At 43.8% G+C, this 14,927-nt stretch overlaps 1 protein-coding gene and 1 long non-coding RNA gene across 9 annotated transcripts in view; one reads left to right on the forward strand and one right to left on the reverse strand.

Moving 5' to 3' along the window:
- Positions 1 to 14,927, forward strand: part of LOC101437109 (guanylate cyclase 2G-like) — a 40,349-nt gene that overhangs the window by 18,127 nt on the left and 7,295 nt on the right. For all 8 annotated transcript variants that reach the window (XM_058298431.1, XM_071215668.1, XM_071215669.1 and 5 more), the window contains 7 exons: positions 2,128 to 2,296; positions 3,406 to 3,561; positions 8,804 to 8,981; positions 10,662 to 10,802; positions 11,712 to 11,904; positions 13,609 to 13,783; positions 14,532 to 14,630. In XM_058298431.1, the coding sequence (XP_058154414.1) occupies positions 2,128 to 2,296; positions 3,406 to 3,561; positions 8,804 to 8,981; positions 10,662 to 10,802; positions 11,712 to 11,904; positions 13,609 to 13,783; positions 14,532 to 14,630 (1,111 nt within the window). The remainder of the gene's footprint in view (positions 1 to 2,127; positions 2,297 to 3,405; positions 3,562 to 8,803; positions 8,982 to 10,661; positions 10,803 to 11,711; positions 11,905 to 13,608; positions 13,784 to 14,531; positions 14,631 to 14,927) is intronic.
- On the reverse strand, positions 3,971 to 7,882 carry LOC139439107 (uncharacterized). The gene is made up of 2 exons (XR_011648940.1): positions 7,811 to 7,882; positions 3,971 to 4,177 (listed from the first exon to the last, which is right to left on the reverse strand). It is a non-coding gene; the product is annotated as an uncharacterized lncRNA (long non-coding RNA).

Below are 14,927 nucleotides of genomic sequence, written 5' to 3' on the forward strand. Positions count from 1 at the left end.
TGTTCATCAGCTCTTAGTGGTACAATATGGATTTCTACGGAACCCCATAGCTAAAATGCAGTACACGGTTCTCTCTCTCTGGCCTTCATGGTCTTCTTTCACCCACGAAGTTGGGCAGTTCCTGCATAGTGGTCAAGGGCGTGGACTTGGGAATCAAGCTGCCAGGTTCCAAGTCCAACTCTACACTGGCCAGCTACATGCCCTGGCTACCTAACTGCGCTGGATGGTAAAGCCGCCTACCTCGATAGGGTCACTAGGCGGATCACATGAGTTAAAGTGCGGGGCTTAGATCCTTACCCGGCATAAAGTTAGCCCTTGAAACTTAAGAACAAAAATAGGATCTGTTAGACCCTTGAGAGAGGCGATTGCGTTTTCACTCTTGCTCAGAAACCTCTGGGGAGAAGCAGGTACGAGGGACGCTCAGGCCAGGCAGCCTGGGGTAGGTAAGAGGCTCCGGGATTGCTCTGTACCCCGTGAAATCCTGAGGCGCCTCAGGTCTCTACCACTCCCAATATATTTTGAGAAGAAATGATTCAGATTAAAGATACACAGAGTCTTAATGTCAGTACTTTAAGTCCAAGAAACTGGAAATGTTGGATAAATGTTATTTAAATGCCTTCTCACCAAAGCCATGGAGGAAGCAAAGGAAAAAAACGAACAAAACCGTTGCCCCGCCCCTCCAGCTCTGCACACTATTATGCTTCACTTCTGAAACACATTTGGCCTTTCCTTAACTTCATTTCACTGCTTCTTGTTCGCCCTTGGAAATTCCGGAGAAATACAGAGATCCAGCTCTCTAATTATGTTTCTAAATATGATCGTTCTCATTTGTCAAATTAATTTCTTCTCCTACCTGTCCTCCCCCAAAATCATTTTCTTCCTCAACTCCAGGCCTCTCTTTAAGCCACTCCTTGGCCATGGAAAGCCCCCTCCTCGCCTCCTTACTGAGCCATAGTTATCCAAGGAGCCTTCCAAAATTAACCATCCTTCCCAGTTCTGCTCACTTTCTTGTGTTTTGTTCCTTTAGCACTCGTGCTTGACTTGTACTGGGTGTAATCTGAACCTTACACTTTTCTTTAGTGATCAAAACAATTTGTTTTTTTTAAAAAGCTCTCCATGTGATTTTAACGCGCAGCCAAGGTTGGGAGCAATTGACCTAGGCCAGGCTTTCTCAGACATGCGAATCATTTGGGGATCTTGTTAAAATGCAGAGTCTGGTTCATTTGGTCTGGTATGGGGCCTGGCATTCTGCATTTCTGCCATGCTTCTGGGTAATGTAGATTCCACTAGTCCCCAGGCTGTCCTTTGAGGAGCAGGAATCTGGGTGGTCTCATCTCACAGAGAGGAAAACTGAGGCCCAGTGAGGTACAGTGACTTGCTCGCAAAGGCTTAGTGCTTAGTGCTTCTACTCTTGTCACATACGATCGTGCTTTATTATTATATATCAATAATATTAACCCCTTAAGAACATAGTGGACATCAGAATTTTCCAATGTTCCTCATTTTATTGTTTACCCCGTGAAGTGGTCAAGCAGGACCAAGTACTGGCAATAGCATATAATTAATATATGTCATAAAATAATATTCTTAATTACATAGAGTTGCTTCTATATTATTAACATTACTTAACATATTCATGTGTTTATTACATTTATACAACTTTTTCATCATGAGCCACCTGGGCTTTTGGTGTTTGCCAGGTACTGTGTCTGGAGCTTTGCACATAATAGCACCTGATGACATGGGTGTTAATATCACCTCCGTTTTGATCAGAAAAATGAGACAGGGCTAAAGTACCTTGCTCTCCACTGAGTGGCATGGCTGGGATGTGGACTCAGGGATCTGTCCACTAGGATATATTTGAGTGGCCATAACTTCTTAGCTCCATGGTGAGGGGCCAAAAGTAGTTTTCTCATTTTTGGCGTTCCCCACCCATGATTATCCCACTGAGTTAATGTGGAGGAGAGACTGTGTTAGTGTCTCTTGAACAAATGAATGGACATGGGCAGGTCCCCTAGCCCTGGGTCTATCGGTCTGTCTCCCTCTCCATCTGTCTCTCTGCCTGTTTCTTACAGCAGTGTCTACTGGCAGGTGCTCTGATTTATTTACTCATTTTCCCTCTTCCAGGGCATGCTATACCTCCACAGGAGCCCCCTGGGGTCCCACGGCAACCTGAAGCCTTCTACCTGCTTGGTGGATGGTCGGATGCAGGTGAAGCTGTCAGGATTTGGGCTGTGGGAACTCAAGTATGGACGGACATATAGAACATATAATGAGAAGATGACGGACTATTCGGGTAACTACTAAAAGATCTTGAACCCACCAGCTAGCTGCAGAGTGGTAAAAGGGGCTCCCCACCCAAGTTGGCTTCCTGAATGCCCGCTTGTACAAGTGCCTGCAGGTGGGCCTTCCTCTGGAGACGATGGTATGGTGTCTGCTCTGCTCTCCCAAGGAGAACAAGAAAAAAGAGTCCTTGTAGGTGGCACGAGTACATGTAATCCATGCCTGGATTACAAAGACCAGGTTCTGTCCTGGCTCAGCTGGGTGACCTGAAGCAAGTCACTGCCCTGGTTAGTCCTCAGTGCCCCATCCCATCTTCACCCTATGTTCTCAGCATGGAATATAAGGTCTGCCAGGCATTATATAGGAGGCCAGGGTCCCACCCCATTTCAACTGAACCAGAACCCCCGAAGATGGGGTTTGACCATCTGTATCATAAAAAAATCACTCCCAAGTGATTCTGATATGCAGCTGGAGACCAAGACCTCCTGGCTCAAGTCCAACCCTCCTTGACATATGAGTAAACTGAAGCCTGGCGAGTCTTCCTAATTGCCCAAAGTCAGTTGCGGCCTCTAGAGTCCCCGTCCCCTGACACAGAGCTCTGCCCTGCTGGAAGCCCAAAGCTCTCAGCCCTGACCACCTCTCTTGCTGGAACAGCACCTTGCCAGCAGCCTTTCTGAGTGGGTATCCAGAGGTTTCTGCCACGTGGGATAAGATGGAGCCTTCCAGAAAAAGACAAGTGGGGAAATGCCAAGGACCTGCCAGAAGCTACTCCTTGCTCTCCCAACCCCCAGTACATTTTCTTTTAATGATTATAAACCTAATACAGGCTCACTGCAGGAAAAAAAGTAGACAAAAGAAAGGGAAAACAGAAATGAAAACCCCCTGTAATTCCACTCTCAGGTGTTAACCAGTGTTAACGTGGTAGTGTGTGCTCTTCCTGAGTATTGTCTATTTATACACTTGAACCCTCTTTCCACTCTAAGTCAGGCACTGTCAAGGCTGACTCCTTAGCGGCTGGACACTTTCATTTCTCCCATTTTTTTTTTCCTAGGAAAAAAGGGGTGGCATTTCCAGTTCTGTGGGGTGGCTCTCATTCCATGCTGATACCTTATTGCTTCGCAGAGCTCTATTGGACGGCCCCAGAGCTGCTGCGGCTCTCAGAAGCACCCCGGTCAGGCACCCCAAAGGGGGACGTGTACAGCTTTGCGATCTTGATGAGGGAGCTGATCTACCACCAGGACCATGGGCCCTTTGCCCTCCTCGACATGGGACCTGAAGGTAAAGCTGGACAGTCTCCTTGGGAGGCTTTGGTTGACTGGGCTAGCTCTTCAAAGTGAGTGTTTATTCACTGTTCTATTAAGTTTTTCTTAACTTACAACTTCATTCTTATTTTTCTGCATTTAAAAAAAAGAAAACCAGTTGCATTCTGGTTAGCAACACACTGGCAACAAAGTGACTTGGAATTCTAGACTTTATTCTATGACAGCAGCCAGAGCAAAACTGTTAGAAAACAAGTCAGGTGACATCCCTTCTCTACTCCAAATCCTCCTCTGGAATCCTGGCTGACTGGGGAATAAAAACTATTTTCTTGCACAGGTCTGTAAGACCACCGAAGACCCACCTCTCCAGCCCCTGTTACTTCCTGTCAGCTTCTCAGGGCTGCAGTAAACAAATGACTACGAAGTGAGAGGTTTAAAACAGCAGCCATTTATTCCCTTACTGTGCTGGCGGCTGGGAGGCCCACAGCAAGCTTGGCAGGGCCACGCTCCCTCTGACAGCTCTTCCTGGCCTCGTCCAGCTCCAGGGCTGCTGGTGCTCCGGAGCCTGTGGCTGTATCCCTGCAGTTTCTGCTTCTGTCTTCACACTGCCTTTCTCTACGTGCCTTCTCGTGTCTCTTAAAAGGAACATTGACACTGGATTTAGGCCCACCTGAATCATCTTGGATGACCTCATCTCAAGATACTTAATTTAATTATATTTGCAAAGACCCTTTTTTCCAAATAGGATAATATTCACGGGTTCTGGAGATTAGGCCACGTATATATCTTTTTGGCGGCTACCGGGCAGCAAACTCCATCTTCCCACAGCTCACTCCCCCATCTCCCACAGCTCACTCCTCTCACCAGCCACCTTCATGTGCCTCAAACACGCCAGACACATTCCTACCCCAGATCCTTTGCACATGCTCTTCCCTCTGTTTGCCAATCTCTTGCCTCATTTTCTCTTCCCCCTCACCCCAATCTTTCCTTAAGACTACGGAGTTTTTCATGGTAAGGACACCCAGTAATTGACTAATACCCATTTTGGTTGTTTCCCATTTGCTGCTATTACAAACCGCTGCAGTGAGCAATCTTGTAGCTTTGCACACACATGTGAACATTTCTCAAGGAGAGCTTTCAAACCATGCAGCCAAAGAGATAAAGGGCATGCATATTTTAAATTTCTGATAATTGCTGCTCAATTGTCCACTTCCAAAAGTCAGGCCTGTTTTTGCTGAATTGTCTCTTAACGTAGTCTGTAAGGGAATTAAAGTCCTAGGAGTAGATTGGTGGTTGAGTGCCTGCTTCACATGTATGAGGTCCAGGGTTCAATCCCAGGTACCTCCAAAAAAAAAAAAAAAAGGAATTAAGGGCAAAAATAGGGTTAGATAAAGTAAAATTTGATCAAGGTTGTTAAACTGTATGCTAGATTTAATACCCTGGAACTGTTATTGTCCACCTTGGCTGCCCATTGGAACCACCTGGGAGCTTAAAGAAACAAACAAAAAAAAACTACGCTGCTGTGTGGCTCCCATTCTCAGAGATCCTGGTGTATTTGGGCTGGGGTGCTGCCCGGGCAGCAGGGGTTTGAAAGCTCCTCGGAGGGTTTGAATATGCAGGCCAGGTTGAGAAATACTGTCCTGCAGTTCTGGAAAGAGGATGGGTGTGTGTGGAGGGGCAGTCTTTAAGTAAACCTAGTCTCTCTCTCTCTCCTTTTCTTTCTTTTTTTCTTGGCTACCTACTATTTCTAGCCCGCCCCCAATGACCTATCTCAAGCCTTATCTTTACAGGATCCTGTATTCCCTGGAGACTTTTTCAAGTTGGGAGCCTCTGTGAATGTATTTCTCTGCTTTAAAACCCAGAGTCTAGTTTCTAATTTATGGCCAACTTGAGATTATATACAGAAAATGAAACAGAGGTGAAAGCAATCCCAAAAAGGTAAATCCCAGAGCCAGGAGACAAGCAGATTCACAGATGTTCCCAGACTGAGCTCGGGCTGGAGCCCACTTCCCTCTCTAAACCCAGCTACATCCTGGCTGAGTCAGGGGGGCCTAGGGGCGGGGAAGACTGAGGACAATCAGTAGATTTCCCCATCAGTGTAGTCCTCTGCCCACAGAGTTACAGGAGCCTGCCCCAGGTGATGATGTATGCACAAGATGGCAATCAGGAAAAATACAATGTGTACCTAATTTATGGACAAACACACATCTTCTGTTAACTTCTCATACTCCCCTACACACCATCCTGGCACGGGGAACTGAATAAATATTGGTTCTTTGTGCACACTGGACCAGGATTTCTCAAGCTTCAGCAGGTAGAACACCTGGAGGCTTCCTTAAAACCCAGAATCGCTGGGTCCTGCCCTCAGGGCTTCTGACTCAATAGGGCTAGGCTGGGGTTCCGAGAATTTTCATTTCTTTCAAGTTTCCAGGTAATGCTGAGGCCCCACAGTGTGAGGCGCACTCTAGGGTGGCCCTAGGACCAACAGCATCTCAACTGTGATTTATTGTTAGCAATAAATCCCTGCAGACCTACTGAATCAGAAACCCTGGGGTTATACCCAGCAAGCTGTTTTTTAAGAACCCCTCGGGTGATGCTGATACATGCCAAACAGGAACAATTGTGTTAGCAGGGCTAGTTGGCCATTAAAGAGGATAGGGAGGAAAGAGCTGGCTACATATTACTGTGTAGATAATTAGCACATGTCCTCTGAGGTGCAGGCCTGTGACTTGAATTTGTTCTCAAAGTTTGATATCATTTTATTGATTCTTTCATGGCAGTTCTTAGAATTAATAAAGGAAATCAGCAGTGGGAATGTGGTTTTGCTTGTGCCACTGCTTTTGAGATTAGCATTGTCTCATGTCTCAAATTATACTTCATTTGGAAAAATCAAACACAATTGGCTCCCTCCACAGTATTTTTTTATGTATATCTTTTTAGACTATTTTCAGGCATTAAAAAATGTACAATTACAAACCTATGTTTACAAAATCAAGATCATATTTTACATATTTTTGTCATCTGTTTATTATTATTATGAACTAAAGGCCATAGGTTGTTCAGATGTCCTTAGTTTTTACCTAATGTCCTTTTTCCCCTGTCCTAGGGTCCCATCAAGGATATCACATTACATTTAGTCATCATGTCTCCTTAACTTCTCTAGGATTTTCTCAGACTTTCCTTATTTTTGATGACTTTGATACTTTTGAGGAGTACTGGTCAGGCTTTTTGTAGGATACTCCACAATTTGATTTTATCTGATCCTTTTCTCATGGTTAGACTTGGACTATGGGTTTTGGGAACGAAGACTACAGAGTAAAATGCCATTCACATCACATCATATCAAGGTTACATACTATCAACATGATTTAGCACTGTTGATGTTGACCTTGATCACCCGGCAGAGGCAGCGTTTGTCAGAGTTATCCTCTGTAAACTTACTCCCTGCCACTCCTTCCATATTCTCTTCGGAGGGAAGTCACATGTGAAGTCCAGACCTACAGGGCGGAGTTGTGCTCTACCACATCGAGGGTAGAGTATCTACAAAAATTATTTAGAAATCTTCTCAATGGGAAATTTGTCTATTCCTCTTGTTTATTTATCCAGTTTTTATCAGGATGGGCTCATGGGTATTTTATACATTGGATTATAATCAATACTACTTTATTTTGCTGCTCAAGTTATTCTCGCTTTGACCATTGGAGGCTCTTTCAGTTGACTTCTGTGCCCCTTTGATATATATACTCTATCACTGGAGTTTTTTTCTTTACTATCTGGCACTATAAGGTCCTTCATCTTGTATATTCTCTGCCTCACCTCTAAAAACAGTCATTTCTCCAATGAGCATTGGTTCCTTTTATTGGAAAATGGTGTTAGAAGCCAAGATCTGGATGTTGGGTATGCTCATTGTAACTGGGGTGCCGTTGCTTCTATGCACTCTCAGCAGACAGAGCAAAGAAATATTGTGTATATACACATGTATCTATAATCTATCTATATCTGTCTGTCACCTGTCCATTTGTATCTATATTAAGATGAACATGAGTTCATACTGATGTTTCCAACACATCTATTACCCCATGGTTCATTCCAGTTTACCCCCTTGCTTATCTGCAACTTTCCCTCTCCAACAATCCTAGCTCATGCTATCCACCACTCATTCACTTATTCATTCAATTCCAGTATATATGTATAACAGATTAAGAATTGTTAACTAGTACCCTCATGGAAATTTTACCAACTACAGTACAATGATTATAAACAGTTACCTTATCCTTAGTCCTATTGTCTCCAAACATTTTCAGAGTTAGACCTTTTTCCCTCCATCCCCTTCAGTGAGGTCATAGATTTGTAATACAGTTAGATTCTTTTGTAAAAGTCTATGTTCCATCCTATGGTTCCTCAATCTCCTAATTGATATTTTAAGAAATTTGAATTCCTTAAGGCTGTTTGTACTATAAAGTTCTATGGGTTTTGATAAATGCATAGTGTCATGTATCAACCACTACAATATCATACAGAATAGTTTCACCATCCTAAAAAATTCCTCACCTTTATCTATTGAATTCCCTCTCTTCCACAAACTCAGGCAACCACTGCTCTATTTTTTTGCTCTATAATTTTGCCTTTTCAATGACAAACAGGATCATATAGTATGTAGCCTTTTCAGCTTGGCTTCTTTCATTTACTAATAATGCATTTGAGAATCATCCATGTTATTGTAATATTGGTACATTAGTCTCAAAGTATTATACCTTTCACAAAACCTGATTAAGGAGAATACTTAATAGCCAGTGTGGGAGCCAATGATGAAGGGCAGTAGGTTTACAAAGTTGGCCAGAAGGGCAAAACATGGTGGTAACATTTATTTGTTTGCTCAGATAACTTTTATGAGACATGTTTTATGAAAAGCAAAATGATATAAAATATGCTTTGGGAATTTCCAGCACTGAATGCTTATATATTCCTGAAATTGTATAAGGGAATCCTTCACTTCAATAAAAGTTGATTTATTAAAAGAATTTTTATCTAAAAGCAATTTAATTAGGGAGTGCTTATTTGTTTTGCATTAGGATTCTTCACTTTTTAGGAGGATTAACAAATTCTTCTTAAAATATCCAGATTCCTCTGTAATTTGAATCTGTACAACTTATTTCTTTAAAAATTAATTTACAAACTTTAGAAGCACATATACTGTTTAAAGTAGACTAATTTGTACAAAGCTCATACATTTGTCCATGTCTACCCAAAATGAATTTCAGAAATCATCAATCAAATCAAAGACCCCTTGGCACCAGTTCCACTGAGACCTTCCCTTTCAGAGGAGAAAGGCAATGAGAAGTTCATACTCATGGTGAGGACATGTTGGGATGAATCTCCTGAGAAAAGGCCCACTTTCTCTTCCATCAGGAAAATTTTACGAGAAGTCAGTCCGAAAGGGTGAGCAAGATGTGCAATGTATTTTCTCCTAGTTATTTAACCATTAGAATTGTATAACTATGTGGTTGTGATTAATTCTGTATGACTTACTCATTCATGGGTTTCATTCATCCACTCATCATATCCTCACTCAGAGCCTACCATGTGCAAAGCACTGTGCTAGTGAATGGATCGGACATTCATGCTTCTGCTGCCTTCCTTTGTCCATTTCAGATATCACAACTCTGAGATGTAGTGATCCTATGACCTTAGGATCTTTTCCAAACTACCTTTCCAAGGGCTGTGACTAATCCCCTGGAATTGGACTATGGAATGAAAATGATTCACCAACCTTATAGGGCATGATTGGCTTAAAGTATTCCTACCTCTTAACATTTTCTCCATAGTAACTTCCTTCACATTGGGATAATTGTGCAATATTTTGTTGCAGTGAACATACCGAGGCACAGCCAGGTCAAAGGTAGTTTGAATTTGCAGGAAGAGTCCTGAGCTGGGAGTTAGACATCTCCTCCTAATTCTGCCATTCACTCAGCTGTCAGCTGTACACTTTTCACACACAAGCCCTGCATTCTGCAGTTTCCAGAATCATAATAGTTTTACTTTTATTTTTATTTATTTCCCCTTCCCCATGCCACCCTCCCCGCTCCCCCCAGTTGTCTGCTCTCTGTGTCCATTCACTGTGTGTTCTTCAATGTCCACTTGATTTCTTGTCAGCGGCACTGGGGATCTGTGTCTCTTTTTGTTGTGTCATCTTGCTGCGTCAGCTCTCCGAGTGTGCAGAGACTCTCCTGGGCGGGCTGTGCTTTTTTCACGTGGGGCAGCTCTCCTTGTGGGGTGCATTCCTTGTGCATAGGGCTCCCCTACGTGGGAGACATCCCTGCATGGCACGGCACTCCTTGAGCACATTAGCACTGCGCATGGGACAGCTCACCACATGGGTCAGGAGGTCCTGGGTTTGAACCCTGGACCTCCCATGTGGTAGGTAGATACTTTATCAGTTGAGCTACATCCGCTTCCCATAATAGTTGTAAATGATATGTCTCAGGTTAGTCACTATATCATCACATTGTAATCAGAAAACAAGGTCCCCAATGGAAGGTAAGTCTATTTCCTATCTGGGCCTTAGTCTCCCCCATCTCAAGGTGATTTTTCATGATTTCTCTGAAGATCCTTCTAACAATAAAAGCCTATAGGATCTAACAGTGCCCCTTACATTGGACAAACAGAAAGAAAAGAATGTCTCATCCTGAAATCTGCATTTTTAATCATCTATGATGGTGATATAGAGCATATTGGGAGGTAGTGGCAGGGCCAGTGATGGCCACCATTTTTTGAGTGCCTTCTGAGTGCCAGACAGGGCATGAGGAACTTCAGACATATCATCTCCCTGAATTCTCAGCTCAGCTCTGGAAAGTATATATTATTATCCATATTTTTCAGATGAACAAACTAAGGCTCAGAAATATGTAGGATACTGCCCAAGATCACAGAGTCTCTAAATGGCAGATTCTGTCCTCTTGGCCTCATTGCCATTGTCATTTCACCGCTGTCATTGGCAACCTTTAAGGAGGAAACCTTAAGGGCAAGAAATTCTTTCTTGGAATGCTTAGCTGGAGGTTGTGTTCCACTGTGGCCCAAAAGTTCTTGGAAAAAGATGGTAATACCTGGGTTCTTTTGAAGCCACGTGAGCATCCTAGACAGTTTGGTGAGCAAGCTGGAGGTGTACGCCAATCACCTGGAGGAAGTGGTGGAGGAGCGGACGGAGCAGCTGAATTCAGAGAAGAGGAAAGTGGATAAGCTTCTGTCTACCATGTTGCCCAGGTATTCCAACGTGCTGTGGTCTTCACCAGGGACCCCACGAGCAGCCGCATCACCATCTTGAGGCCCCACACGGAGGGGCTAGTTCCTTTTTTTCTTTTCCTAAGATGATGGCAGGCTCTTCTAAAAGGGCTCACGCATTTTGTGTGTAATTTGGTACAGCCTGTAAAGGGAGAGAGGAGAGAAAACCCCGGGCAAGCAGAGGCGTAGACAATGTAGCATTTTTTTGTGTGGCAGGGGGTGGATTCAGCAACAGGAGAGCTGCCAGTAGATGGCACTCTAGCTTCAGGAGTCTGATAAATGAGCCTGCTAGATTTCAGATCTTAAGTCTGAAAACTTTGCACATTGCGATATACACCCATGACTTCAGATTCAAAACTGCTTTGTTTTGGTTCTAGTGTTCATCTGGCACACACACTCTTTAAACACTTGGCTGAAGCATTTCCATGGAAACTCCTACACCCTTCTTGCCTTTCACCAGAAGACCCTTGGAGGGAGATGTGAATATGTTTATGTGGGATTGGTTAGAAGTAAAAGTACTGATTTGTGGGTCAGTGAATGTTTACATTTGTTTCCACATCTTCAAACTAAGTCTATACAAACCATAAGAAGATTGGAAAATGAGATGCCCTCAGGGGGAAAATCCACATTTTTATGTGCCCCATACCCCACTTTATACCGTCCAACTAACATACTTCCAAAGCGAAAATACAGGTGGAGAAGAGAATGCCAACAGAATCCCTCTTGATGGTGAATTTTATTTACCAAAAGTCTAGTCTACTGAAGTACCAAAAGGATTTACCAAAAGCTTAGTCCACTGAAACAAAATCACCAAAAAGGGTGATTTTGCAGGGGACTGTGAGACAGGATGAATAAAGTGGTGTTCAAAAATGATCATTTTCTCCGTTTTAGCTTCATCGGAGAGCAACTCATGGCTGGAAGGTCCGTGGAACCCGAACATTTTGATTCTGTGACCATCTTTTTCTCTGACATTGTGGGATTCACACAATTGTGTTCTCTCAGCTCCCCTTTGCAAGTTGTAAAGCTCCTCAATGACCTGTACAGTTTATTCGATAATATCATTAAAACTTACGATGTGTATAAGGTGAGGCACCTGGTTCCTGGGTTGTGAGGTAACTCGGGCCCTGGGGCATGAGGGAGGGTGAGTGTGGCCCCAGACGTCAGCCACAAGGAAGGTTCCATTCCAGGCTGGCAGACCATCGCAGCGCATGGCAGGAACTCCATATTTTATTCCTGCTTGTTTTCTTGGAAAAGAGCTTGACTCGTTACAGATGTATGTGCTTGTCAAGAGTGATCTGTTGTTCCTTCTGTTTCCTTCCATTAATTTATGTAACAGTAAATATATTTCTAAAAGAGGCATTGACCTTCTATTGACTAATTCTTCCTCATCCTCACACCCCCTCTACCCTACGCAATGCTGTTCCTTCATTTTCAGAAAGGTTCATCTTTACTCTTCTGTAAAGGTTGTTTTTGGATCTGATGTGGCTCTCGTTTCTGTTATGTTTCTTAGTAGTTTTGGGTAAAGACAGACCCACAATTTTAGACTATGAGACTCGTGGCTAAAGGTGAGACAGCATTTACCTGCCTGGTGCTGTTCTGGGGATGGATGAATATGGCTACCTAGTGTGAAAAAAATTCAGAGGGGATATGACAAAAACAGTAGCAATTTGGTGTCCTTTTGAAAATGCTCTGCTATCCAATAGAAAAGGCAGGTGGTGGTGACCATAGCCGTTTCATGTGTTTTCTGAGTTTTCACCTGGGGTCAGGCTATAATGGGCAATAATGGGTGCCTGTGCTGGTGCATGTCTTGTGGAAGCTACAAGGGTACCCACTGGACCAGTGACCGCAGGGCTCTGCCCCCGAGGCCAGGGAGATTTGGAGTGTAGCACAGTCATGCCCCCCAGGAGGCTCAGTGGTATCCCCTGGTGTCCCCACAAGTGTTCCCCTCTGTTCACAGGGAACGAAGAGCAAATCACACACAGCAGGCATGCCACAACCTGTCCTGCTTAGGATGGCATCCTTTGGAATTTTTCCTCTTATCTTTCAATTAATTTTGCATGAGCTAATATTAAACTTAGTTTGTTTTCCTAAAGAATGTTCTTGCGGAAGGGAAAGGTAACCTCGAAGCAGGTTCGACATGTGTACCAGTTGACTTTGTGTAATTTCAGGGTCACCAGGAGAGAGAGGAGTTTTCCCTGCCTGGTTAATGCCTGAAATTCCACCTTTATCATGTCATCTCTGAATTTTGCTAACAGGCAAATGTATCTGAAAGGAGTTATGACTTTAGGTTTCTATTAGTCATTTCTTTATTATGTTTTTGTGAATGAAGAATCTGAAAGCTGATTTTATTAGAAGGATTGGGGGAGAAGAGGACAGATCAGACAGGTACTTACATGTAGATATGTATAAACCTATACACGAGCCCTTATGTGGGATGAGGTCATTTCAGGTTGGATAAGATGGATTGCATTTGAGCCACCTGGTCTTTAGGAGTCATGCCACCAGTGCACTGCTGCCTGTCTCAGTGGTCCTGAACTTGGGTTGGGGAAATATGGTCACCACCAATATCAGATCCCAGAGGAGGAAGGAGGGACTATGGGGTAGGCTTTGTGGAAGGACCAGGACTAGAACAGGGACTTGAGGAAAGGCTGAGACTTGGACAGGGAGGAGGTGAGGGGATGTGGCCCTTCAACACATGAATGGCAGGGGTCAGTGGTGAGGGCACTTGGTCGCCAAGTCCTCCCTCCACCCCAGAGAACACAAGGTCACTTTTCTGCTTTGTTTTAAGGTTGAAACCATTGGAGATGCATACATGGTGGCCAGCGGGCTTCCCATCCGTAATGGAACCAAACATGTGGATGAGATCGCCACAATGTCCCTGCACTTTCTCAGTGCCACTGTCCACTTCCAGATCGGACACATGCCTGCAGAGAAGCTCAGGATCCGAATTGGCCTCCACACAGGTAGATAGCTCTGAATGCAGGCAGCCTGTGGCCCAAGTATGGACACAAGTAGTTCTGGGTCTAAGTCCTAGTTCTGAGGCTTCTAAGAACCCTGAAATTGAAGGACAAGGTTTTCAGTGGAAACAGAAGGTTGAATTGTCTTTGCACCTGTATTTCCAGGTAGCCAGATTGCTTGGTACCAACAAGGACACACCAAAATGAGGAGGGGACAAAAACCAAGGCAGTCATGCTTCTGTTTTTCCTCTGCTTCAAATGCCCATTTGATCTGTTCTATTTTTGTCAAACCCCTACCCAGGGAAGCCTTCATGGGTGTGTGTGAAAGGACTCCATGCTTAGTTTCATGTTCTGCAGTCCTTGTCTTGAAATTCTTAGTAATTTTTGACCAAGGGGCTCTTCATTTTCATTTTACACTGTGCCCCACAAATTACCTAGCTGGTTCTGCTCTTACCTTTCCTATGAGACTCAACTAAAATAAAGCCACTTAGATGAGCATTTCCCTGACCCCTAATCAGAATTAATTACTTCCAGGTTTATGCTCCTGTTGTCTTTGTTTACATCTCTGGTGCATGAATGACAAATCCTTCATTGATTATGTTGATTTCTACCCTAAGACCTATTGACAAGTTTTGTTCTAAGAGGGAACTTAACAAATATTTGCGAAGTTGTACTTGCTGACTTGATGGGCATGGAGGGCTCCAGCCCTGGGAAAATGCAGACTGGCCATGCTCTTTGGTTCTTTGTTCTGTAGGTCCTGTGGTGGCTGGCGTGGTGGGGATCACCATGCCCAGATACTGCCTCTTTGGAGACACGGTGAACATGGCGTCCAGGATGGAAAGCAGCAGCTTGCGTGGGTATTGCTTAGAGCATTTTGCAAACGCAGTATTGCGGTCCCTCTAGTCCTCTATCTTCACCCAGAGGGTATTTTTAGAAGACCCGTTTGCATTTTGTCTACTTTTTTCCATCTGAAGGATAAGTATTTCCACCTCAGACAACACTGATCGCAAGCTTTTTAGTTAGGGCTTTGCACTGCGCTTTCTACCAGCCATTAAAAACACACACAGCTTCCTCCTTTTGGTTTTAGACTTTTGATTCTAAACAGTCAGGCACACATATAATAAAATCATTTTAATGTAGAGCAGGAGTC

Source organism: Dasypus novemcinctus, chromosome 6, assembly GCF_030445035.2.
Source record: "Dasypus novemcinctus isolate mDasNov1 chromosome 6, mDasNov1.1.hap2, whole genome shotgun sequence".
In the NCBI taxonomy this organism is placed as follows: Eukaryota; Metazoa; Chordata; class Mammalia; order Cingulata; family Dasypodidae; genus Dasypus; species Dasypus novemcinctus.